This window comes from Notolepis coatsorum (genome assembly GCF_963971535.1).
Source record: "Notolepis coatsorum genome assembly, chromosome: 15".
Lineage (NCBI taxonomy): Eukaryota > Metazoa > Chordata > Actinopteri > Aulopiformes > Paralepididae > Notolepis > Notolepis coatsorum.
The window spans coordinates 23426930-23452549 of NC_140179.1; the positions used below are offsets into that span (position 1 = coordinate 23426930).

General features: G+C 42.0%; 1 protein-coding gene across 1 annotated transcript in view; it reads right to left on the bottom strand.

Moving 5' to 3' along the window:
* The window catches only part of col7a1l (collagen type VII alpha 1-like), a gene marked incomplete at its 5' end in the record, with an annotated part of 253304 nt that overhangs the window by 126731 nt on the left and 100953 nt on the right, over positions 1–25620 (bottom strand). Inside the window, 17 exons of the mRNA XM_084330929.1 lie at positions 4594–4629; positions 13176–13256; positions 13497–13532; positions 13815–13874; positions 14079–14150; positions 15417–15449; positions 16323–16394; positions 16826–16870; positions 17182–17217; positions 20315–20359; positions 20483–20518; positions 22202–22261; positions 22348–22419; positions 22791–22844; positions 23622–23648; positions 24995–25090; positions 25191–25265. Coding sequence (XP_084187055.1) covers positions 4594–4629; positions 13176–13256; positions 13497–13532; positions 13815–13874; positions 14079–14150; positions 15417–15449; positions 16323–16394; positions 16826–16870; positions 17182–17217; positions 20315–20359; positions 20483–20518; positions 22202–22261; positions 22348–22419; positions 22791–22844; positions 23622–23648; positions 24995–25090; positions 25191–25265 — 936 coding nt within the window. The remainder of the gene's footprint in view (positions 1–4593; positions 4630–13175; positions 13257–13496; positions 13533–13814; positions 13875–14078; positions 14151–15416; positions 15450–16322; positions 16395–16825; positions 16871–17181; positions 17218–20314; positions 20360–20482; positions 20519–22201; positions 22262–22347; positions 22420–22790; positions 22845–23621; positions 23649–24994; positions 25091–25190; positions 25266–25620) is intronic.

Consider the following 25620-nt stretch of genomic DNA (forward strand, 5'->3'; position numbering starts at 1 on the left):
GTTACATTTGCACTCTGGTTGGATGCCAAACTTATTTTCCTTGTACTGTACTTGTGCTGCATGATGACAATTAATTAGAATCTAATCTAATCTTTTTTTTTCTCTTTATTTTTTTATTATCTTTTCCCCCCTTCTTTTTCCATTTTTCTCCCATCCAAATGTTAGTCGTTATGCCAATTCCCAATCCCCTTCCTGGTCGTTGCGCACTCTACCCCCTACCGTCGGTCTGGGAGGGCGGAGACTATCACATGCTTCCTCCGACACATGTGTAGCCAGCCCACCGCTTCTTTTCACCTGGCAGCACGGACTCTCACTGGGAGAGTGTAACGCGTGGAAGGTCACACTACCTCTCCCAGATCCTTCTCTTGCTGTGCAGGCGCCCCGACCGAACTGTAGGAGTTGCTGTTTACAACGACCAGGACCCACCCACGCCGGCTTCCCACCCGCTAACACTGCCAATTGTGTTAGTATGGACGGTCGGCCAAGCCAGAGGCACCACAGCCAGATTCGATCCCACTGGCTCTGTGGTGGTAGACAGACGCTTATTCTGCTGCGCTACCCGGCCGCCCGAATCTAATCTAATCTAATGTAATGACTCTATTGTAGACCAACAACCATACGATAGCCAAGTCAAGTGTTGTTGTTGTCTGTTATAAAAGGTGGAAACCTTGTCTTGTTATAAAAGGTCGAAACCTTGTCTTGTTATAAAAGGTCGAAACCTTGTCTTGTTATAAAAGGTGGAAACCTTGTCTTGTTATAAAAGGTCGAAACCTTGTCTTGTTATAAAAGGTGGAAACCTTGTCTTGTTATAAAAGGTTGAAACCTTGTCTTGTTATAAAAGGTCGAAACCTTGTCTTGTTATAAAAGGTTGAAACCTTGTCTTGTTATAAAAGGTGGAAACCTTGTCTTGTTATAAAAGGTGGAAACCTTGTCTTGTTATAAAAGGTCAAAACCGAAACCTTGTCTTGTTATAAAAGGTCGAAACCTTGTCTTGTTATAAAAGGTCGAAACCTTGTCTTGTTATAAAATACCTTGTCTGTTATAAAAGGTTGAAACCTTGTCTTGTTATAAAAGGTCGAAACCTTGTCTTGTTATAAAATGTCTAAACCATGTCTTGTTATAAAAGGTTGAAACCTTGTCTTGTTATAAAATGTCGAAACCTTGTCTTGTTATAAAAGTTCGAAACCTTGTCTTGTTATAAAAGGTCGAAACCTTGTCTTGTTATAAAAGGTCGAAACCTTGTCTTGTTATAAAAGTCGAAACCTTGTCTTGTTATAAAAGGTCGAAACCTTGTCTTGTTATAAAAGGTGGAAACCTTGTCTGTTATAAAAGGTTGAAACCTTGTCTTGTTATAAAAGGTGGAAACCTTGTCTTGTTATAAAATGTCGAAACCTTGTCTTGTTATAAAAGGTTGAAACCTTGTCTTGTTATAAAAGGTTGAAACCTTGTCTTGTTATAAAAGGTCGAAACCTTGTCTTGTTATAAAAGGTCGAAACCTTGTCTTGTTATAAAAGGTGGAAACCTTGTCTTGTTATAAAAGGTCGAAACCTTGTCTTGTTATAAAAGGTGGAAACCTTGTCTTGTTATAAAAGGTTGAAACCTTGTCTTGTTATAAAAGGTGGAAACCTTGTCTTGTTATAAAAGGTCAAAACCGAAACCTTGTCTTGTTATAAAAGGTTGAAACCTTGTCTTGTTATAAAAGGTGGAAACCTTGTCTTGTTATAAAAGGTTGAAACCTTGTCTTGTTATAAAAGGTGGAAACCTTGTCTTGTTATAAAAGGTGGAAAACTTGTCTTGTTATAAAAGGTTGAAACCTTGTCTTGTTATAAAAGGTTGAAACCGAAACCTTGTCTTGTTATAAAAGGTGGAAACCTTGTCTTGTTATAAAAGGTGGAAACCTTGTCTTGTTATAAAATGTCTAAACCTTGTCTTGTTATAAAAGGTGGAAACCTTGTCTTGTTAAAAAAAGGTTGAAACCTTGTCTTGTTATAAAAGGTCGAAACCTTGTCTTGTTATAAAAGGTCTAAACCATGTCTTGTTATAAAAGGTTGAAACCTTGTCTTGTTATAAAATGTTGAAACCTTGTCTTGTTATAAAAGGTCGAAACCTTGTCTTGTTATAAAAGGTTGAAACCTTGTCTTGTTATAAAAGGTTGAAACCTTGTCTTGTTATAAAAAGTCGAAACTTTGTCTTGTTATAAAAGGTTGAAACCTTGTCTTGTTATAAAATGTCGAAACCTTGTCTTGTTATAAAAGTTCGAAACCTTGTCTTGTTATAAAAGGTCGAAACCTTGTCTTGTTATAAAAGGTCGAAACCTTGTCTTGTTATAAAAGTCGAAACCTTGTCTTGTTATAAAAGGTCGAAACCTTGTCTTGTTATAAAAGGTGGAAACCTTGTCTGTTATAAAAGGTTGAAACCTTGTCTTGTTATAAAAGGTGGAAACCTTGTCTTGTTATAAAATGTCGAAACCTTGTCTTGTTATAAAAGGTTGAAACCTTGTCTTGTTATAAAAGGTTGAAACCTTGTCTTGTTATAAAAGGTCGAAACCTTGTCTTGTTATAAAAGGTCGAAACCTTGTCTTGTTATAAAAGGTGGAAACCTTGTCTTGTTATAAAAGGTGGAAACCTTGTCTTGTTATAAAAGGTGGAAACCTTGTCTTGTTATAAAAGGTTGAAACCTTGTCTTGTTATAAAAGGTGGAAACCTTGTCTTGTTATAAAAGGTCAAAACCGAAACCTTGTCTTGTTATAAAAGGTTGAAACCTTGTCTTGTTATAAAAGGTGGAAACCTTGTCTTGTTATAAAAGGTTGAAACCTTGTCTTGTTATAAAAGGTGGAAACCTTGTCTTGTTATAAAAGGTGGAAAACTTGTCTTGTTATAAAAGGTTGAAACCTTGTCTTGTTATAAAAGGTTGAAACCGAAACCTTGTCTTGTTATAAAAGGTGGAAACCTTGTCTTGTTATAAAAGGTGGAAACCTTGTCTTGTTATAAAATGTCTAAACCTTGTCTTGTTATAAAAGGTGGAAACCTTGTCTTGTTAAAAAAAGGTTGAAACCTTGTCTTGTTATAAAAGGTCGAAACCTTGTCTTGTTATAAAAGGTCTAAACCATGTCTTGTTATAAAAGGTTGAAACCTTGTCTTGTTATAAAATGTTGAAACCTTGTCTTGTTATAAAAGGTCGAAACCTTGTCTTGTTATAAAAGGTTGAAACCTTGTCTTGTTATAAAAGGTTGAAACCTTGTCTTGTTATAAAAAGTCGAAACTTTGTCTTGTTATAAAAGGTGGAAACCTTGTCTTGTTATAAAATGTCGAAACCTTGTCTGTTATAAAAGGTCGAAACCTTGTCTTGTTATAAAAAGTCGAAACTTTGTCTTGTTATAAAAGGTTGAAACCTTGTCTTGTTATAAAAGGTTGAAACCTTGTCTTGTTATAAAAGGTTGAAACCTTGTCTTGTTATAAAATGTCGAAACCTTGTCTTGTTATAAAAGGTCGAAACCTTGTCTTGTTATAAAAGGTCGAAACCTTGTCTTGTTATAAAAGGTTGAAACCTTGTCTTGTTATAAAAGGTTGAAACATTGTCTTGTTATAAAATGTCGAAACCTTGTCTGTTATAAAATGTCGAAACCTTGTCTTGTTATAAAAGGTGGAAACCTTGTCTTGTTATAAAAGGTCGAAACCTTGTCTTGTTATAAAATACCTTGTCTTGTTATAAAATGTCGAAACCTTGTCTGTTATAAAAAGTCGAAACTTTGTCTTGTTATAAAAGGTTGAAACCTTGTCTTGTTATAAAATGTCGAAACCTTGTCTGTTATAAAATGTTGAAACCTTGTCTGTTATAAAAGGTCGAAACCTTGTCTTGTTATAAAATGTCGAAACCTTGTCTGTTATAAAATGTCGAAACCTTGTCTTGTTATAAAATGTTGAAACCTTGTCTGTTATAAAATGTTGAAACCTTGTCTTGTTATAAAATGTTGAAACCTTGTCTTGTTATAAAAGGTCGAAACCTTGTCTGTTATAAAATGTCGAAACCTTGTCTTGTTATAAAATGTTGAAACCTTGTCTTGTTATAAAAGGTTGAAACCTTGTCTTGTTATAAAAGGTGGAAACCTTGTCTTGTTATAAAAGGTCGAACCCTTGTCTTGTTATAAAATGTCGAAACCTTGTCTTGTTATAAAAGGTTGAAACCTTGTCTTGTTATAAAAGGTTGAAACCTTGTCTTGTTATAAAAGGTCGAAACCTTGTCTGTTATAAAATGTCGAAACCTTGTCTGTTATAAAATGTCGAAACCTTGTCTTGTTATAAAAGGTCGAAACCTTGTCTTGTTATAAAAGGTCGAAACCTTGTCTGTTATAAAATGTCGAAATCTTGTCTGTTATAAAATGTCGAAACCATGTCTTGTTATAAAATGTTGAAACCTTGTCTTGTTATAAAAGGTCGAAACCTTGTCTTGTTATAAAAGGTCGAAACCTTGTCTGTTATAAAAGGTTGAAACCTTGTCTTGTTGGCTTGTGTCTTGAAAAAACAGCAATGATAAGGAGACCAGGCTCCGTCAAAATGAACACTAAACGTTCCAACCACTGAAAGTTAAACTCACCCTTGATCCCGACTCTCCTTTAGATCCGAGTACACCCTATACAACACATACAGGTACATGAAGAGCTGTCACCGACACTGTCTCAAGAGCTGTACTCAGGCATTGATATGTAGCTCTGAGGTCCTGGAGCTCAGTGTGGCACTAACACTGCCAGGGTTAGGGATCTGGTTATATATGATCTGGTTATATACTGAGATATGCCCATGGAAACTTAACACATGCACCCACCTGCACGTGACCACGCCACTTCCGTGCGTGCCTCTACAATAGGCAGGAAGTGGTCACGCTTACACCCTTCCTCATTATTTTACATCCGCGGAAGCTGCTCATATGCACTTCAACCAGGTGGAACATTGTTATGAAGTGTAGGGAGAAATTACGCAATGTTGGGCTTTCGCCAGAAGAATGCTAGCCCCCGGATCCTTCTCTCCAGATGGAACGGCGGTCCTATCCTGTGCTTTCCTCGTCGCTTGACAGCGGGCCGATGGGCTACGCACGGCGCTTGGCAGTCGAGCCACGCCGTGCTCAGGTAGGACCTACGCCGACAGGCGTTGGTACTGGCATATTCGATACTGCTTGTTGTCTCGTGAGACGACCGGGCGATGTATTGGCGCAGGGGGCTGAGTATTTGGATAAACGTGGTCATCATGACTCATTGTTGAATGTTTTTCCAAGTATCCTAGCGTGCGCAGCTGATGCTAATGCTAAAGTGTTTGGGGCACCGTTCCCATGTCCCATGTCCCATGTCCCATGTCCGGGGCTGTCTCCACTCTTCCCTCCTCTTAACCATTTCATTGCTGACGGTCAATCGGTGTCTAATGTTGGGGGTTTAGCTGAGGCTTATTTACCCTTTACACAGGTGGATGGGCTGACGACAGGGCCCAGGACAGGTGTGCCGTGGTTAGAGGAGCAGGTAGCATCGGTTCTTTGCCCTGTCATGGTTGAACGGTATCCCATCCGGAAGCCGACGTCGGAGGGCGAGTCGGCCCGGCAGGTGGCTGAGAGGGCTGATGAAGCTTATACCGCCGTGGGACAGAATTTAGCAGCAACTAATAACATTGCTCAATTTGCTGCTTACCTGTCCAAAATGGTGTCGGTGGTGGGGCCTTAGGGCCAGCCGATGTCAAAAACATTGCACAGGTTTTTGAGGTTATTCAGCTTTTGACCCAGCCGCAAGCTATAACCGCAGGGAGGGCTAGGATGCTGTCAACGCTTGTTCACAGGCATCTTTGGTTGGAGCAATCTCCCCTTGAGGAGGAGAGGAGACTTCCCCTCCTCAGGGCTCCCCTCCACGGATGGACTTTTTGGTCTGTCCGCAGGGGCGCGGGCGGTATTTGACCTGGGCTCCACACCGCCCCACACCGCGCAGCCAGAGGTGAGAGCACGGCCTCGCCAGCGGCTGCGGCGAGGCCCCCGGCCAGCGGCCATGTGTCCCCCGCCTGAGATGACCTGGACACAAAGAGAACAGGTGGTCACAAGGCCGACAGCCTCGGTGGCCGAGGGATCGGCTATGTTAGATGGGCACGCCCTGAAAAACCGTTGCCATCTAGCTGTGTCTAGCACGCTCTCCGGTTACTCCCCCCCCGCTACACTACGGGACTCAGGGCTCTGATTTGTCCCCTTTGGCTGCGGGCCGCGTTCTTCCAGTGAAGCACAAGCGGCCCCACATATCGCTTCTCATGGAGACAGGGGCTGACACCCAGTTGCTAGCTAGGCCTGGGTCTGTCTATGAGAATGCTGTGCTGTCAGGCCGCTCCCACACCACACGTCCTGCGTCTGTGTTTGGTGAGCCTGATGTTGTCGACAGAGCAGGGTTCCCTGTATCTAAAAAATTTTGTCAGGGGGGGAACCCTAGGCCCAGGAGGTCGTAGCGTGGGTTCCCCCAGCCCCGCCCTCGCCAGGCCGGGTATTACGTTAGTGCCTCCCCCGGCCGGAAGTCCGGCGGTGGTCAGTCAGGCACGCGTAATTTGGGTGGTAGTAATATCACTACAGGGCTACGGTGTGTGGGAACTCACCCTATCGGGCAGCGTGGGGACCATACACCATGCATGTCCAGCTGCAGAGCAGGCTGTCCTCAGCAGGTTATGCCGGGAAGATGTCACCAGGGGTGATGGCCGCTCCCCCCGTATCAGACCGGCCCGTCGGGGTCCCCCCTTGGGTGCGATTGCCTCATTGGTAGAGTCAGGGTGCGATATCCCGGCTCCGCGAGACACCCTGCTCGCGCGGTTGGCGAGTCCAGGGTTGACAACGTACAGCAGGAGGGACCGGGCCACCTATCTGCGGTTCCTGGCGGACCAGCGCCAGTTGACTGCGGGTGCGCTTTGGGATTATCACCACATATGGGTACAGAAGTGGCATATGTCGAAGTGGGTGGAGAGAACGCTGAAGATGGGGCTTGTGTTACAGTTTGAACAACCCCACCCTCCATTTTTCGGGTTTGGTACAGACTTTATTGTCAGGGTCCGCGGCAGTGACAGCCCTGGCCGAGAAGATTCGTTCTCTGGTGGCGAAGCAGGCCATCGTTGTGGTCCCAAGGGAGGACGCGATGTGTGGCGTTAACTCCCGGTATTTTCTGGTGCCCAAGTAATCGGGAGGTGTCAGACCTATACTGGACCTGTCTGCGTTCAATCGGCTGATTGTGGCGAGAAGGTTCAGAATGTTGACCGTCAAACACCTGTTAAGCGCTGTCAGAGTGGGAGACTGGTTCACCTCCATAGACCTGAAGGATCCGTATTTTCACATCCCGATCTTCCCTCCTCACAGGAAATTCCTACGCTTTCTGTTTCAGGGCATAGCGTACGAGTACCAGAGGCTTCCGTTCGGCTACTCTCTGGCTCCTCGCACATTCACCAAGTGCGTGGAAACCGCGCTGGGACCTCTGCGTCATCAGGGGATACGAATTGTATTCTACCTCGACGACATTCTGGTCCTCAGCCGGACAGAGGAGATCGCCAGGTCTCATACCAGGCAGGTGGTGGAATTCCTCACCAGTCTGGGTTTTGCTGTGAACTGGAAGAAGAGTACCCCTCTTCCCAGTCAACGGGTGGAGTACTTGGGCTTGGTTCTAAGCTCGAGGTCCATGAGGGCAACCCTCTCAGAGCGGCGGCGGGAGGATATTCTCGGCGCGCTCGGGAGGTTCTGTCCTGGCAGGACGGTTACGGCGCTGTCCATGATGCGCCTGCTCGGTGTGATGGCATCTGCTCAACCTGTGGTCCTTCTTGGCCTCCTCTTCATGAGGAGGTTACAGAGGTGGTTTTTCAGTATGAAAATAGACCCTGTGAGAGACAAGTGGAAGCGGCTGAAGGTTCCCGTGTCTGTACTGGGGGATCTCAACCACTGGGAGGGGCCTGGGGCCCTCACCAGCGGGGTCCCCATGGGCAGCAGGCTATCACACGTCACGGTGTTCACCGACGCCTCCCTCGCGGGATGGGGGGGACGTGTCGGACCGACGCAGTAGGGTGCGGCTGGCAGTGTGTTGGAATTGAAGGCGGTGCTTCTAGTCCTCAATCGGCTCGGCCACCTTGTGGTGGGCGAGCATGTTTTGATCAGGACGGACAACACAACGTCAGCGTTGTATATCAACAGACAGGGAGGAGTACACTCCCCCGTCTGCACCGGGCGGCGGTCGAGCTCTGGCTATTGGCGTCTCTCAATCTGCGCAGCCTGAGGGCTCTCCACATCCCCGGCAGGGAAAATGTGGGTGCAGATGTGATGTCGCGGGGCGGTCCTCACCCCGATGAGTGGGGATTACGTCCAGACATAGTCAGACAGGTCTGGGACCGATTCGGGGAGGCCTCGGTGGACCTGTTTGCGAGCAGACAGTCCCACCAGTGCCCCTTGTGGTTCTCGGTCAGTCGGAAGGACAACCCCTCTCTGGGGGTGGATGCCTTCTTGATGTATCCGTGGCCGCCCGGGATTCTGTATGCGTTCCCCCCCATACACCTGATAGCTCATCTGAGGTCCCTTGGATGTTTTCCGCGTATGGAATTCAAACTTGGAAGGGTGTAAGCGTGACCACTTCCTGCCTATTGTAGAGGCACGCACGGAAGTGGCGTGGTCACGTGCAGGTGGGTGCATGTGTTAAGTTTCCACGGGCACAGTAGGTGCTGGAGATTATGATATCTCAGTAAGCAGAGCGAGACGCTCAGCCAGGACTTCAAGGACTTTCAAGTACTTTGCAAAGCACTATTTTTCATTTTAAAAGGGCATTTAAAAGGATACACTTCACTTTTAAATGCAGTTTTTTATAGAAAAGAAACCCGGATCAAATAGTTATGGCTTAAAATCAATTTCCGACAATTAGTTACACTTTAAATTAAAAAATGCATTTTCTTGATTCAGAACAATTTTATAATGGATGAACAAAACTTTCAATGCGAATGGTTGATTTGAATTTCAACGACTTTCTAAGCACCTTGTTAAAAAATGGGCTGTTTTCAAGGAATTCCAGGCCTTGACTTTTTTTGGTAAAAAATCATGCACTTTAAGCACTTCAAGAACCTTGTGCGAACCATGTGTATACTGTCTATCTGAGCATAGAGCAAACCAAAAAGCGTGCACACACACACACACACACACACGCATTTTCTATCAAGATTTGATTTCTATACACACACACACACTCACACTCACACATGCATTTGCTATCGAAATGTGACTTTCACAAAATGTGTCATAATTGATGATAAATGTGCATGTATCTGAAATCCCCACTCAGAGTGCAGGGAATCGAGTGCTTGACACTTCAAAGGGACCAGAACCCAAATTAATAATCCTAACATGTTATTTCCTAGGAGAGTTCAGTCAATACTGTATCTGTGAACATGTGTTACTGTCTCTTCCAAAGACACAAACCAGAGAGCTACAGGTGAGACTCTAACATGTGATGCCATCAGGTACAGAATCTGAAGCTGCTCCACAGACAATGTTTGTGTTATGTTATGTGGAATGCCCTCCCTGACTTACCTCAGAGCACCACAGACCACTGCTTCCTTTAAAAGAGGACTAAAAACATACCTCTTCAAAAAAGCCTTCTCTTAGTTTTTAAAGTCTATGTTTTTACCCTGTAAGTACTCTGAGATTTGGTTTCCAAATGTAGAGTGCACTAGAAATTGAATGCATTATTATTATTATTATTATTATTATTATTATTATTATTATTATTATTATTATTATTATTATTATTATTATTATTATTATTATTATTATTATTTAATTATATAATAATAATAATAATAATAATAATAATAATAATAATAATAATAATAATAATAATAATAATAATAATAATAATAATAATAATAATAATAATAATAATAATTATTATTATTATTATTATTATTATTATTATATATCCAAATGAGCTTTCTTCTATAGTGTTCTCAAGTCTGAAACAAAACATGTGCCCGTATACAGTAGGGGTGTGGACATTTCTACTCTCTTGATAGCTTCTATGTTCTTTTACAATGTAGCGCTTTGGGATTTGCTCCACAACTATAAAGCGCCCTACAAATCAAATATATTATTATTATTATTATTATTATTATTATTATTATTATTATTATAATAATTATTATTATTATTATTATTATTATTATTATTATTATTATTATTATTATTATTATTATTATTATTAAAGCTAGTGCTCTGGTCATGCATCCACTCAACTCATAGAAAATACAGCATCAGGCTATTCTAAAAGTATTGATACTAATACTGAGTATCAAATAGGGAGTATCAAAGTTACATCTCATTTAAAACTAACTTAAAATCATGGTTGAGAGATGGTCAAGTGTGCGACCATTTTAACTGAGGGGTTGTATTTTAATGTATGTATTTTAGTGTATTGTAACCTATACTGATTCCTACTGTGTTTTAATTATTGTACTATGTTTTTTAACTGAGGGGTTGCATTTTAATGTATTTATTTGTATGTATTTTAGTGTATTGTAACCTATATTGATTCCTACTGTGTTTTAATTATTGTTGTGCTCATGTCACCTGCCCCAGAGACTACAGTTGAAAATTAGCCAACTTGGCTAAACTGGCATATTTACAGTCAAATGTTCCTTAATATGCACTGTCTGTGTATTTTAAACCAATAAATACAAATAAATACTAATAAAAAGAGTATTGAACCGTTTTTAACAGCTGGGTATCGAGATACCTTTCTAGTATCTGTATCATGCAACACTAGTAAAGACATTTATTTTTACATTCTGATTTAAGAACTTTCTAAATAAAAGTACATTTATCTGACTGCTTGTATTAATTGATGAAAAAGTAGCCATGTGCAGTAATATAGATTATAAAATTGAGGATGTAATTATTGAGCTGCATCGAGATGCATCGTAGAATCAAATCGTGGACAGCTGAATCGTAATCTAATCGAATTGTGAGGCCAGTGAGGATTCACAGCTCTAGTATACAGACAAGTCCTCTTGGTGCCGTCAGTCTTCATCATCTTTCTCAATTCATCGTCTATGGAGCAGACTTTATACCCGATGATGGGGCGACAGTGGCTTGGGAGGTAGAGCAATCGTCTGGTAATCCAGAGGTTCCCGGTTCGATTCCCGCTCCTCCCGGGCAGCGTGTCAAAGTGTCCTTGAGCAAGACACTTAAACCCCCTAACTACTCCCGAAGAGCAGGTTGTGGCACCTTGCATGGTCGCCTCCGCCGTCGGTGTGTGAATGTGTGGTGAGTGAACGGGTAAAATGTGAGGAACAAAATTGTAAAGCGCTTTGGATAAAAGAGATATATAAATGCACCCTATGATGTCACACGTTTGAGTTTTAGCTCTCTAGTTTTTGGATTTGGAAGGGAGCTGATCATGTTCACTAATATAAATAAACCAATTTCTGACAATTAGTTACACTTTAAATAAAACAATTAGTTACACTTTAAATAAAAAAAAATCTTGATTCAGAACAATTTGATCATGGATGAACAACATTTTCAATGTGAATGGTTGATTTGAATTTCAAGCACTTTTTAAGCACCGTGTTAGCTGTTTTCAAGGAATTCCAGGCCTTGACTTTTTTTAAATAATCTGTGAATTCTTACACTGGGCGTACAGTAGTTCCCCTCAAGTATAGAGGCACACGGAAGACCTGCCACACAGAAGACCTTCCAGACAGAAGACCTTCCACACAGAATACCTTCCAGACAGACCTTCCACACGGAAGACCTTCCAGACAGACCTTCCACACGGAAGAACTTCCACACGGAAGACCTTCCAGACAGAAGACCTGCCACACAGAAGACCTGCCACACAGAACACCTTCCAGACAGACCTTCCACACGGAAGACCTTCCAGACGGAAGACCTTCCAGACAGACCTTCCAGACAGACCTTCCAGACAGAAGACCTTCAACACAGAAGACCTTCCAGACAGAAGACCTTCCTCACAGAACACTTTCCAGACAGACCTTCCACACAGAACACCTTCCAGACAGACCTTCCACACAGAAGACCTGCCACACAGAACACCTTCCAGACAGACCTTCCACACAAAAGACCTTCCACACGGAAGACCTTCCAGACAGACCTTCCACACAGAAGACCTTCCAGACGGAAGACCTTCCAGACAGACCTTCCAGACGGAAGACCTTCCAGACAGAAGACCTTCCAGACAGACCTTCCAGACAGAAGACCTTCCACACAGAACACCTTCCAGACAGACCTTCCAGACAGAAGACCTTCCAGACAGACGACCTTCCAGACCGACCTTCCACACAGAAGACCTTCCACACAGAACACCTTCCAGGCAGAAGACCTTCCACACAGAAGACCTTCCAGACAGAAGATCTTCCACACAGAACACCTTCCAGACAGACCTTCCAGACAGAAGACCTTCCAGACAGAGGACCTTCCCCACAGAAGACCTTCCAGACAGACCTTCCACACAGAACACCTTCCAGACAGACCTTCCAGACAGAACACCTTCCCCACAGAAGACCTTCCAGACAGTTGTAGACAGAATACCTTCCACACAGAACACCTTCCCCACAGAGGACCTTCCACACAGAACACCTTCCAGACAGAGGACCTTCCACACAGAACACCTTCCAGACAGAGGACCTTCCACACAGAACACCTTCCAGACAGAATACCTTCCACACAGAACACCTTCCCCACAGAGGACCTTCCACACAGAACACCTTCCCCACAGAGGACCTTCCACACAGAACACCTTCCCCACAGAGGACCTTCCACACAGAACACCTTCCAGACAGAGGACCTTCCACACAGAACACCTTCCCCACAGAAGACCTTCCACACAGAACACCTTCCAGACAGAATACCTTCCACACAGAACACCTTCCCCACAGAGGACCTTCCACACAGAACACCTTCCAGACAGAGGACCTTCCACACAGAACACCTTCCAGACAGAATACCTTCCACACAGAACACCTTCCCCACAGAGGACCTTCCACACAGAACACCTTCCCCACAGAGGACCTTCCACACAGAACACCTTCCAGACAGAGGACCTTCCACACAGAACACCTTCCCCACAGAAGACCTTCCACATCACCACTAACACCACACCACTACAGCAACACGTAGGATTTACTTACATCTTTACCTCTTAGTCCTGGAGTTCCAGAGTTGCCGGGGAAACCGCCCCCTCCTTTGTCCCCCTTGAAGCCATCATACCCCTGGACACACAGACATGGTATAGTTATGGTTGACTGATATATTTATTGTTTTTTTGTTACTGTAATGTAATGTACTGTAATGTTGTAGGTTGTGTGTTATGAGCCCAGGAAGAATAGTCTTTCACCCATGGGTGTAGACTAATGGGGATCCATAAACAAACAAATAAAGTTGTATAATCAAAAACGTGCAGATATTGTCAGTGCTTAATGTATGCAACAATAATGGTGTCATGTGGTTACCTTTGGTCCAGGTTTCCCAGACAAACCAACATTTCCCTAAGAAGGATAAAAAAAGAACACAGTCTTTATACATTTCCCTGCATAGAGACACAATCTGTGACTGCAGTATAGGAGCAGCATTAGATATATGTTTTATTCTCTGAAATAGTTTTCCATTGGTAATGGCATGAGATGGTTGACATTTTTTTTTTACATTTACAAGTAAAATTGTGAGAACACATACTGTATGTATACAACCAAACTTTACATGGTCAAATTAATTCCAGGTATTATCTGATCACAGAAACATGTAGAATCAGATAAACAAAGTATTCTCACTCTCTCTCCGTTTTCCCCCTTCGGTCCCTGCTGTCCTGGAATGCCAAACCCAGGACGGCCCTGCGCACACAAAACAGAGACATCTCTTTATAGACATAATTATTCTAAATGATCTGTATAACATAATCTAAGGTGACAACATGTATATAAAACACAATATCATCTGTATAACAGTAAGATGACAACATGTATATAAAACGCAATATCATCTGTATAACAGTAAGGTGACAACATGGATATAAAACACAATATCATCAGCGTAACCTTTTCTCCTTTGTCTCCCTGCGTTCCCTTTATCCCCTGTGGCCCTGCTGGACCGATGGGACCGATGTCACCCTGAGATACACACACACACACAACACACACACACACACACACACACACACACACACACACACACAACACACAACACACAACACACAACACACGCACGCACGCACGCACGCACGCACGCACGCACGCACGCACGCACGCACGCACGCACGCACGCACGCACACACACACACACACACACACACACACAAACCACTCAATAAATGCGTCGTGACACTTTCAATAGTCAAATTGACGAGAGCGGCGGCGTCAAAAGCCTCTCTCATCTACACTCATAATGATACCCTGTGGACGGATATTTTAAAAAGGGTCTCGTCGATGAGCTCTTGTGTGTTTGGTTCCACTGGAAATGTTAATTGTGTTTTGACAGGCAGACCCAGGGGGCTGAGTCTGACGTGGGCAAGAACACCCCAAACAATTTAATGAACAGTGCTTCAGCAGTCAATTATAAACCCAAGTACTTCCCCTCAAGCAAGCTCACTTGTTGGACGGCGAATATTACGCTATGAATGATGGAGCGGCTCATTAGGGTGAAGTGGACTAATGGTTTGCAGGAGCGAGCTGTGGCCATAAGGCAGTGGTTCAACTCCCCCTCACCCTCAACGACAATGAGTGAGGTGGCACCTTCGAGCAAGGCACTTAACCCCTCGACAGTGAAGCTGCTCAGTGGCTACAGGTGTGAATGTGGAGCAGGATCAAGTATTCCCCGGGTAGGTTATTGCAAAGAAAGCAATACGAATAGTTAAAACCATAGACAATAAACACAGAAAAGCTAAGATGACTTACTTACGTTAACATGGCCAGTAAAGTTATAGTGAAACCACAAAAACAATTGTCTGAGTTATATGAACTCTGGAATATAGACGAGGCTCAGAGAATATTGTCTGATCCTTTGCATCTCCTTCATAGTGAGTTTGACTAGTTTCTCTCTGGAAGGCGCTATAGAGTTCCCCTAGATCTAAAAGACATATTTAAACGTCTTTCATCCCACAAGCCATTGCTCTCATGAACTCTTAGCTTCTCATTTTAACCATGGTACTGGTTTGGTACCTGAAGCTATTTCTGTGTTTGTGTTGTTGTTGTTGTTTTTATCTTGTCTATGTATTGGGCTGTTTTGGACCAATGTCTTTAGTGCCTGTGTGGTGTTTGTACCGCGTTGTCTTGTTGATTGCAACCACGGTGAAGCCAAAGACAATGTTTCATGAAAGTGGAGAAATAAAAACAACTTGAGTTTGTGACCAAACTCAAAAGAGTTGTGTCAGTTCTTACCCTGGCGCCCTTCTTTCCAGTTGGACCAATTATCTGTTGTGATAAAAAAAAAACAAGGCGAGAATAATTGCGCGTCGTACAACAGGTACTGAATGCAGTACTGCAGGGTGTAATACAACAGGTACTGAATGCAGTACTGCACGGTGTAATACAACAGGTACTGAATACAGTACTGCAGGGTGTAATACAACAGGTACTGAATGCAGTACTGCACGGTGTAATACAACAGGTACTGAATACAGTACTGCAGGGTGTAATACAACAGGTACTGAATGCAGTACTGCACGGTGTAATACAGCAGGTACTGAATACAGTACTGCAGGGTGTAATACAACAGGTACTGAATGCAGTACTGCAGGGTGTAATACAACAGGTACTGAATGCAGTACTGCACGGTGTAATACAACAGGTACTGAATGCAGTACTGCAGGGTGTAATACAACAGGTACTGAATGCAGTACTGCAGGGCGTAATACAACAGGTACTGAATGCAGTACTACAGGGTGTAATACAACAGGTACTGAATGCAGTACTGCAGAGTGTAATACAACAGGTACTGAATGCAGTACTGCACGGTGTAATACAACAGGTACTGAATGCAGTACTGCACGGTGTAATACAACAGGTACTGAATGCAGTACTGCACGGTGTAATACAACAGGTACTGAATACAGTACTGCAGGGTGTAATACAACAGGTACTGAATGCAGTACTGCAGAGTGTAATACAACAGGTACTGAATACAGTACTGCAGGGTGTAATACAACAGGTACTGAATGCAGTACTGCAGAGTGTAATACAACAGGTACTGAATACAGTACTGCAGGGTGTAATACAATATTGCATGCAGTACTGCACAGTGTAATACAACAGGTATTCAAGTAAATCATGTGCTGTTTTTCTCACCCCCTTGGCAGGATCTCCAGGAACTCCTCTCTGTCCATCGTCTCCTTTCTGTCCCTCACCTCCCGTCACTCCCTTATTGGGTAAAGGGACAAAAAGTAGCAAAAGTGTACATTTATAGTATTCAATAACAACAACAACAACAACAACAACAACAACAACAACAACAACAACAACAACAACAACAACAACAACAACAACAACAACAACCGGTGATTGCGATCAAATAGCAGGTAATTATCACTGGCGCCATATTTACATTTACATTTAGTGATTTAGCTGACGCTTTTATCCAAAGCGACTTACAAGTTTTGTACGACAAGTCAAGTCAAGATGAGTCAAATGTATTCTTCTAATTACATCATAGATCTATTTACTCTTAATATAAAGTGGGAGATTACTGAGCAACAAAAATAAACTGATTTAGTGACGTTTTAATATAATCCCCCCTAAAGTCTTTGGATATGTCAAATTGCAGAAAATTGCATTATTATCACAATACTCACCATCGGTCCCTGTGTCCCCATTGGTCCAATCCCTCCACGATCACCCTATAAAAGACACATTAAAGGTTTGTTATTTAACCTCAGGTTAGAGTGAACCCTCGTATCCTTGAGTCACTCATAGGGTTAGGGTTAGGGGTTAACCTTCTGTAGGGTGGTAGTGAAAGGGTTAACCTCAGTTTAGAGTGAACCCTTGTATCCTTGAGTCACTCGCTGCATCCAAGATATTCACACCTCTAATAACAAACAATGCTGATTAATTTGAAACTCATTGCAAAGCATCAACAATGTTATTGTTGCCCTCAACGCCAGACATGACAGTGTGACACATGGTGTGTTGTTGTGTGACAGTAACTCACATTATCTCCCAGGTCTCCTTTCAGTCCCTTCTTCCCCTGCAGGGAAACAAAAGGTTGACTCTCAAACATTTGATACTTTATGCACCTTGTAGTTTCAGCTGGTAAAGACTGAAATCAACGATGGACCAAGAACCTGCACGGACTACAACCGTATATCATGCCAGTTAGGGTACTGCATGTGTATACTGCACCTTGTGTATACCGTTTACTTTTACTCTTACTCATAGTATATATTCAGATTCACATTTTTTTATTTCCTATATGTACTGTAACATACTGTATAATATAACCAATACGGCCTTTTACACTATTTATTGTTCTCATATTTTTAGATGCTGTTATAATAAAATGTTAATGGTATTTAACTTTTTATTCGTTTTCTTGTGTGATACATCTAGGGCAGGGGTTCCCAAAGTTTTCAGGCCACGACCCCCGAAATAACGGTGTCAGAGAGCTGCGACCCCCACTATTATAGGAGGTAAAAAAAAATTAAGATTTGAATTATAATATTTTCTTTATTAATTTTTTTTTATTAACTTTTTTTTTTTTATAATAATAATGGGGCGGCTGAGTGGCGCAGTGGGCAAGGCGCTCGCCACTAACGCAGGAGATGCTGGTATCGAGCCCAGCTCTCGCCGTTGCTGTTTTGGACCAATGTCTTTAGTGGGTGGGAAAACCGGTGGGTGGGGATTGGACGTTGTGGACAGCAAATCCTACAGGTTGGTTGGTGCGCCTGTACAGCAGAATCAGGAAGTATCGGGGGCAGCGTGAGCCTCCCACGCGTTACTCCTCGCCACTGAGAGATTGCGCTATTCAGGTGAAAAGATGTGACAGCTGCCTCCTCGTGTACCGGAGGGGACACGTGATGCAAGGCTTGGTCCTCACTGCAGCCGACCAGTGGGAGGCATAGTCTAGCAACGTTCGAGACAGGGGAGGGGAGAATTGAAGGGAGAATTGGCGAGGCGAGATTGGGATGGGAGAAAAAACAGAAAAATAAGGAGAAAAAGTGGATACAAAAAATATATATAATAATAATAATTTATAATCGGAAATGTATGGTTGAAACATGCAAACGTTCAAACGCACACACACTAATAAGCATTGGAGACTTTTAACCAGGGCCGGACTGGGGAAATCATTCAGGCCAGGAAATATAGTGCGAAATATAGCCCCAGTCAGGCCACTTTTTAAGCGGGGGGACTCTGGGGGTCCCCCACCAGGATATTTTTTTGTTACAAAGACTTAATTTCCTGCATTCTGGTGCAGGACTTTTTTTTATTTGTACCCTTTAAATGCCAATGTTTGTGATGGCATCACAAATTATTGTTAAAAAACAGGCTAGCATATGTATGATTAGCAACAACACTGATTTTGATGGATGTTCTGTTTTTTGTAATGTCAGATCGAAAAAAAATACAATCTTTTATTCAACTTCAGCCCTGATCATAACACCACATATTCATTTTATAATTCTAACCCTTTAAATGTGTGATGGCATATATTTACAATATATCAAATGCAAAGTAGATTTTTCTGGGGGGGATTATTACAGGCTAGCATGTGTCAATGATTGGCAACAACACTGATTTTGATGGAATTTTTGTTTTTTGTAAGGGTCCCACCTCCACCATGTGTGAGCAAGAGAGAGAGATAGTTCTCCAACTTGTGTGAGTTGCAGTGATCTCCTGGTTGTTCCCCACCTAGGTTATCTAACTATTGCGCAGCTGCAACTAGAAACACTCGCCTGGCCTGCTTCTAAGTTCAGTGGCCTGACTGCATAAAATAAAAATAATATTTGTTGAAATATATATATATATATATATATATATATATATATATATATATATATATATATATATATATATATTTTTTTTTTTTTTTTTTTTTTTTTTTTTTTTTTTTTTTTTTTAAATCATCTGGCGACCCCCCTGTGGCGGCTCCCCCACTTTGGGAACCACTGATCTAGGGAGTGAATACCAGTGATAAAGATTTTATTTTTTAATGTAAAAATTATATACAACATCTACAAAACCAAACAGTAAGCTTGAGTCACTGTGCTTAATGTCTGAAGAAGTCGACTGAAGGCTTCTTGTCCTCTGTGAAAGCATGCAATTGGTCCACTGATGGATACATCTTGATTTTTGTCTAGTCTAGTGTGTTCATTAGACGGGTGAAATCCTCTTTCAGTGCCTCTGTGCCCGTTTTCTTAGGCAGTTAGCCTCTGGTATGCGCGCCATTAGCGTTAGCCACGCTTCTAGGCCTCTTTGCTTTTGGAAAGAATGATTTATAAAAATAATTAAAAAATTATAGTATTTTTATTTATTTTTGCATTAGACTAAGAGGTTGGCAGTCAACTACGGCTCCTTTCGATCGATTAGTCGACTATTCGACTAATTGAGGTCAGCCCTAGTATATTGTATTGTTTATTGTATTATTTTATTGTATTTATCGTGTATGTATTAGGTTTGTATGCTTCACATCATTGTACATTAGTTGAAATAAAGTAGTGATGGTGTGGACTCTATGCATCACTAACCTAATCCATCCATCTACACTCATTGCACACACATCCATATGCACACACTCACTTTAAACAAACACTCACCCTTAACAATCACTTTAGACACTTTAAACACTACACCATATTTGATATATTTATTAAAAAATATGTGCACTACATGATCCATACCTCGTTTTGCATTTTTCTTTCTAAGTTAGCATTTTTGTACCTCATTGTTTGCATTTTGTACTTCATTTGTACTTTAGTTTGTATATTGTATATTTGTATAGTATTTGGACTTACATTTTACTGTATGAAGCACATTCTCTGTACTGTAATGTACATGTGTATTGCCATCTCTGCATTGTGTTAAAGTTCGACCCCTGTTAAGGGATTGCCGCGGGCGACATCGCAGACCACTATACCAAGAGGTGAATTCACCTTCTGGTAACGTGTCTGCATGCCTTTTATGGGTGGAGGAGTTTACTTGCAGTACCGCTACGTACCACAGTCACTTCACAACACTTGAAGTCCATCGTGACTGTGGATATACTCATGGACCTCCGTTACACTTGTACCTTATACGCGACGAATAAAACAACACTTGAAAAGGTGAAAGGTGAAAGGTCATACCCGAGGTCCCAGGACTCCCTGCACACCCTGGTCTCCAGTCTCACCCTTCAAACAAAGGAATTGAGCAAAAACAGCATTTCAAACATAGATCTATAGCAACGGTGGTGGATTTGTCGCAGTAAATGGGTCGTGTTCTGTTCAGACAGAATAAGTTCTGGTGGTCAGTACCTTCTGGCCCACCGGTCCTTGAAAGCCTATGTTCCCCTGCAAAACAAAGACAGGTTTGATTTGATTTGATATTTATTTATCTAGAACAACCATAAACACACAAACTTGAAATAACAAAAAATAACAAAAACTAAATAAAAAAATATATATATAAATAAATAAATAAAATACAAATACAAATTAAATTAAATATATCTTCCTAGACATGGAAGCAATTGTCAACATAGCTCAAGACAAATGGTTTTGTTCGAGAAGGGACAGAAAGAAGCAAAGCTTAGCCTATCTGGTCCTGCCCCTTCCTTACAATATCATATTAATATGTAATAAGTTATCTATCAATATCAAAAATAATATACCTATCCACTACAGCAAAAGATAAATAAATAATTACAAAAACACTAGTTCATCTTATTTTCAAGCTCCTCTAACTTATACTTGTCAAAGAATTCCTGTTTATATCTGCATTTAAACATTTCAATAGTACTTGTTTTTATTGCTACATCAATGCCATTCCAGGTCACACAGTAGTAGTGAAAAAATATCCCTTCATTTTAAAGACGTCAACAAAATATAATTCTAGGTTTCAGAATGTAAATCCACCCTAAAACAGAAGTGACAGCGTTCTTGTGATCCTGCACACAGTCTCAGTTCAGATTTGTTCACACCGCACACGACACAAGTCTTTCCCAAAACCCAGCAATAGACCGCTGCACTTCCGCGTTACATTGAGCTCATGGAGGAGAGAGAGCGGGGGGAGAAAATGAATAAATGTGGTTGAGAGCCTTGACATTAAGTGGTTGTAGCTATGGCTGTGGGGGTGCTTTAGACATGATCCTATGGAATTGTATACAGCAGAGTCTCCTGAACACAGAGATCCCAGTTCCAAGTCGATCAGCACTTTCTCGGCCGTTAATATGAGCCCTTCTCATATTGTACGGTACAGTAGCTTCTATTTTTTTTATTTTTATTTTTTTTATACTTTCTCTTTTTCCCCCCCTTTCTTTTTCCGTGTTTCTCCCATCCCAATGTTAGTCGTTATGCCAATTCCCAATCCCCTACCTGGTCGTTGCGTGCTCTACCCGCTACCGTCGGTCTGGGAGGGCGGAGACTATCACATGCTTCCTCCGACACATGTGTAGCCAATCCCCACTTCTTTTCACCTGGCAGCGCGGACTCTCACTGGGGGAGTGTAACGTGTGAAGGACACTACCTCCCCCAGGATCCGACCTCGCTGTGCAGGCGCCCTGACCGAACTGTAGGAGTTGCTGTTTTACAATGACCAGGACCCACCCTCGCCGGGTTTCCCACCCGCTAACACTGCCAATTGTATCAGTATGGACGGTCGGCCAACCCGGAAGCACCACAGCTGGATTCGATCCCACTGTCTCTGTGGTGGTAGACAGACGCTGAGTCCGCTGCGCTACCCTGCCGCCATACGGTAGCTTCTCATATTGCATGGTAGCTTCTCATATTGCATGGTAGCTTCTCATATTGCACGGTAGCTTCTCATATTGCACGGTAGCTTCTCATATTACATGGGAGGGTGTGATTACAGAGGTATTTACATCTTAGCTGTTAGTTTAGTGCACTTATGGCCCTGGGAAAGAGACTGCCCTTTAGTCTGTTAGTCTGGGTAAACATAGTGCTGAAGATTATTATATTAAAATGTGAGGTCTGTTTCAGGGAGGGATGTTTTCCTGTCAGTTTAGTTTGACTTACCTTATCTCCTTTCTCTCCCAAGGGGCCTCGAACACCTTGTGTACCAATACCTTGCTCTCCCTGAGAAAAAGGGCATTGTTTATTAAATGTATTGTGCTGTAAACTCATAACTTATCAACTCAACCAGACAAGGTTACATTTCTTACCTTCTCTCCCCTCGTTCCTGCTAGCCCTGGTATACCATCAAGGCCAATGGGACCCGGCAGCCCTGCAATACCCTAGTGTGAGTGAGTGAGTGAGTGAGTGAGTGAGTGAGTGAGTGAGTGAGTGAGTGAGTGAGTGAGTGAGTGAGTGAGTGAGTGAGTGAGTGAGTGAGTGAGTGAGTGAGAGAGAGAGAGAGAGAGAGAGAGAGAGAGAGAGAGAGAGAGAGAGAGAGAGAGAGAGAGAGAGAGAGAGAGAGAGAGAGAGAGAGAGAGAGAGAGAGAGAATAGTGTGTAAAAAGAGTTTTAATACACTTTGGAATTAGACAGTTCTACTGTGAATCTTTTAGCCTACGTCAAGTTTAAAGGATTCAGAAACAGAAGAATATACTCATGTTATATTGTAATTATATTGTGCTTATGTTATATTATAATTATATTATACTCACATCTTTTCCCAGATCCCCTTTGTCCCCCTTTGTCCCCTGTTTCCCACGGAGGCCCTGCAGTAATAATGAAACACTGATCAATAATCAAATAGATAACAAACACAAACTAGCAGCACTGTCTGGAAAAAATTACATTTTCTAAGAATCTCCATGTGAGTAGGTTTAAAAATACACTTTTCTAATCATCTCCATGTGAGCAGGTTTAAAAATACACTTTTCTAATAATCTCCATGTGAGCAGGTTTAAAAATACACTTTTCTAATCATCTCCATGTGAGCAGGTTTAAAAATACACTTTTCTAATCATCTCCATGTGAGCAGGTTTAAAAATACACTTTTCTAATAATCTCCATGTGAGCAGGTTTAAAAAATACACTTTTCTAAGAATATCCATGTTCAAGTTCAAGTTTCAAGTTTCTTTATTAATTGTCATACGGAAGTACAGAATACTTTTATACAAAATGCTTGTTTCTGTTTCGCTCCAGAGACTGTGCTAGGCAAAAATAGATAATAAAATAAGTATAGCATACATAAGTATAAAATGTGAGCAGGTTTACTTTTTTTATACACTTTTCTAAGATTTTCCATGTGAGCAGGTTTTAAAAATACACTTTTCTAAGAATCTCCATGTGAGCAGGTTTAAAATAGCATTAATGAGAACATTTACTTTCATTACTGTCCATAGTTCTTCAGTTGAGATTCATAGTTGGATCATTTCTTTTTTCTTTTCTTTTTACCTCTAATTAGGTGAATTCACTTGCTAGAGAGAACAAGGAGTCAAGTTCCTTGATGACAGAATAATGACTGAATGTGAAACAGCCTTGATACTTACTTTGGCCCCGGGCTCTCCAAGTTCACCCTAGAAATGAAAGTAAACACATCAATAAAACACCAATTATCGCAGCCAATGTTGAGTGTCAGAATATGTCCCTCAAACCTATTTGTGAAACATTGATTGTTTGATTGAAACAGTGATTTGATGAGGTGTGTACTGTGTTTACATGAGATGAGGTGTGTTGACATGAGATGAGGTGTGTTGACATGAGATGAGGTGTGTTGACATGAGGTGTGTTGACATGAGATGAGGTGTGTTTACATGAGATGAGGTGTGTTGACATGAGATGAGGTGTGTTGACATGAGATGAGGTGTGTTGACATGAGGTGTGTTGACATGAGATGAGGTGTGTTTACATGAGATGAGGTGTGTTGACATGAGATGAGGTGTGTTTACATGAGATGAGGTGTGTTGACATGAGATGAGGTGTGTTTACATGAGATGAGATGTGTTGACATGAGATGAGGTGTGTTGACATGAGATGAGGTGTGTTGACATGAGATGAGGTGTGTTTACATGAGATGAGGTGTGTTGACATGAGATGAGGTGTGTTTACATGAGATGAGGTGTGTTGACATGAGATGAGGTGTGTTGACATGAGATGAGGTGTGTTTACATGAGATGAGGTGTGTTGACATGAGATGAGGTGTGTTGACATGAGATGAGGTGTGTTTACATGAGATGAGGTGTGTTGACATGAGATGAGGTGTGTTGACATGAGATGAGGTGTGTTGACATGAGATGAGGTGTGTTGACATGAGATGAGGTGTGTTTACATGAGATGAGGTGTGTTGACATGAGATGAGGTGTGTTGACATGAGATGAGGTGTGTTTACATGAGATGAGGTGTGTTGACATGAGATGAGGTGTGTTGACATGAGATGAGGTGTGTTGACATGAGATGAGGTGTGTTGACATGAGATGAGGTGTGTTGACATGAGGTGTGTTGACATGAAACATGAGAGGAGGTGTGCTGACAGCCTATTTTATTTTATAACTATATTCTATTCTATCGTACTTCTATTTTTATTTTATTATACCGTAATTGCCTGTCCTTTAACACAATGGCCGCCAAAAACGAGTTAACTCGTTATAGCCCGCCAATCGAATTCTGCCAACAACGAGTAAACTCGTTATTGGATCGTTATTTCTTTTATTCGCTATTTCCATTCATAATTCATCCTGCTATGCTGTAGGACTGTGTGGCACTCTGTCTGAGACCGCAATGGTCAGATAGTTTTAGCACTACAAACACCGGCATCTACCCCCATTGCATTACAGCGCTGGCACAAACGGCCATAAGCCCACAGCGACCTCTGGCGTCCAATGTGTTAATGTCACACCAAACGACCAATTCTGATTCTGGTTACCTTGATGGATTTGCCAGGAGGCCCTGGTGCTCCTTGCTCGCCTGGCAAACCTGAGGGTCCAGAGAACCCTGTGATCCCAGAAGCTCCCGAGGGACCCTGTCACACACCGCCAACCAAAGGTTTAGAAACACCCAAAAACATACCTGTATGACATCACAAAACACCCCGGAACAGCTACTGTATTGTGAAGACTCACTGAAGATCCCGGTTCTCCTTTTCGTCCGGGGATGTAGCCTGCTTCTACGCCTCCTATAACGTACCCAGGTTCCCCCTGGAAGCGGAAGACCAGCGTTCACTCATATATCATATTCATATATCAATATCTACCATGTTTTATACCATAGTGCTGTGTAACATAATATATACCATGTTTTATACCATAGTACTGTATAACATAATATCTACCATGTTTTATACCAGTGCTGTACCAAGTTAGCTACATCCAGAGACTCGTAGACTAGTGAGGTTAGCTACATCCAGAGACTAGTGAGGTTAGCTACATCCAGAGACTAGTGAGGTTAGCTACATCCAGAAACTAGTGAGGTTAGCTACATCAAGAGACTAGTGAGGTTAGCTACATCCAGAGACTAGTGAGGTTAGCTACATCCAGAGACTAGTGAGGTTAG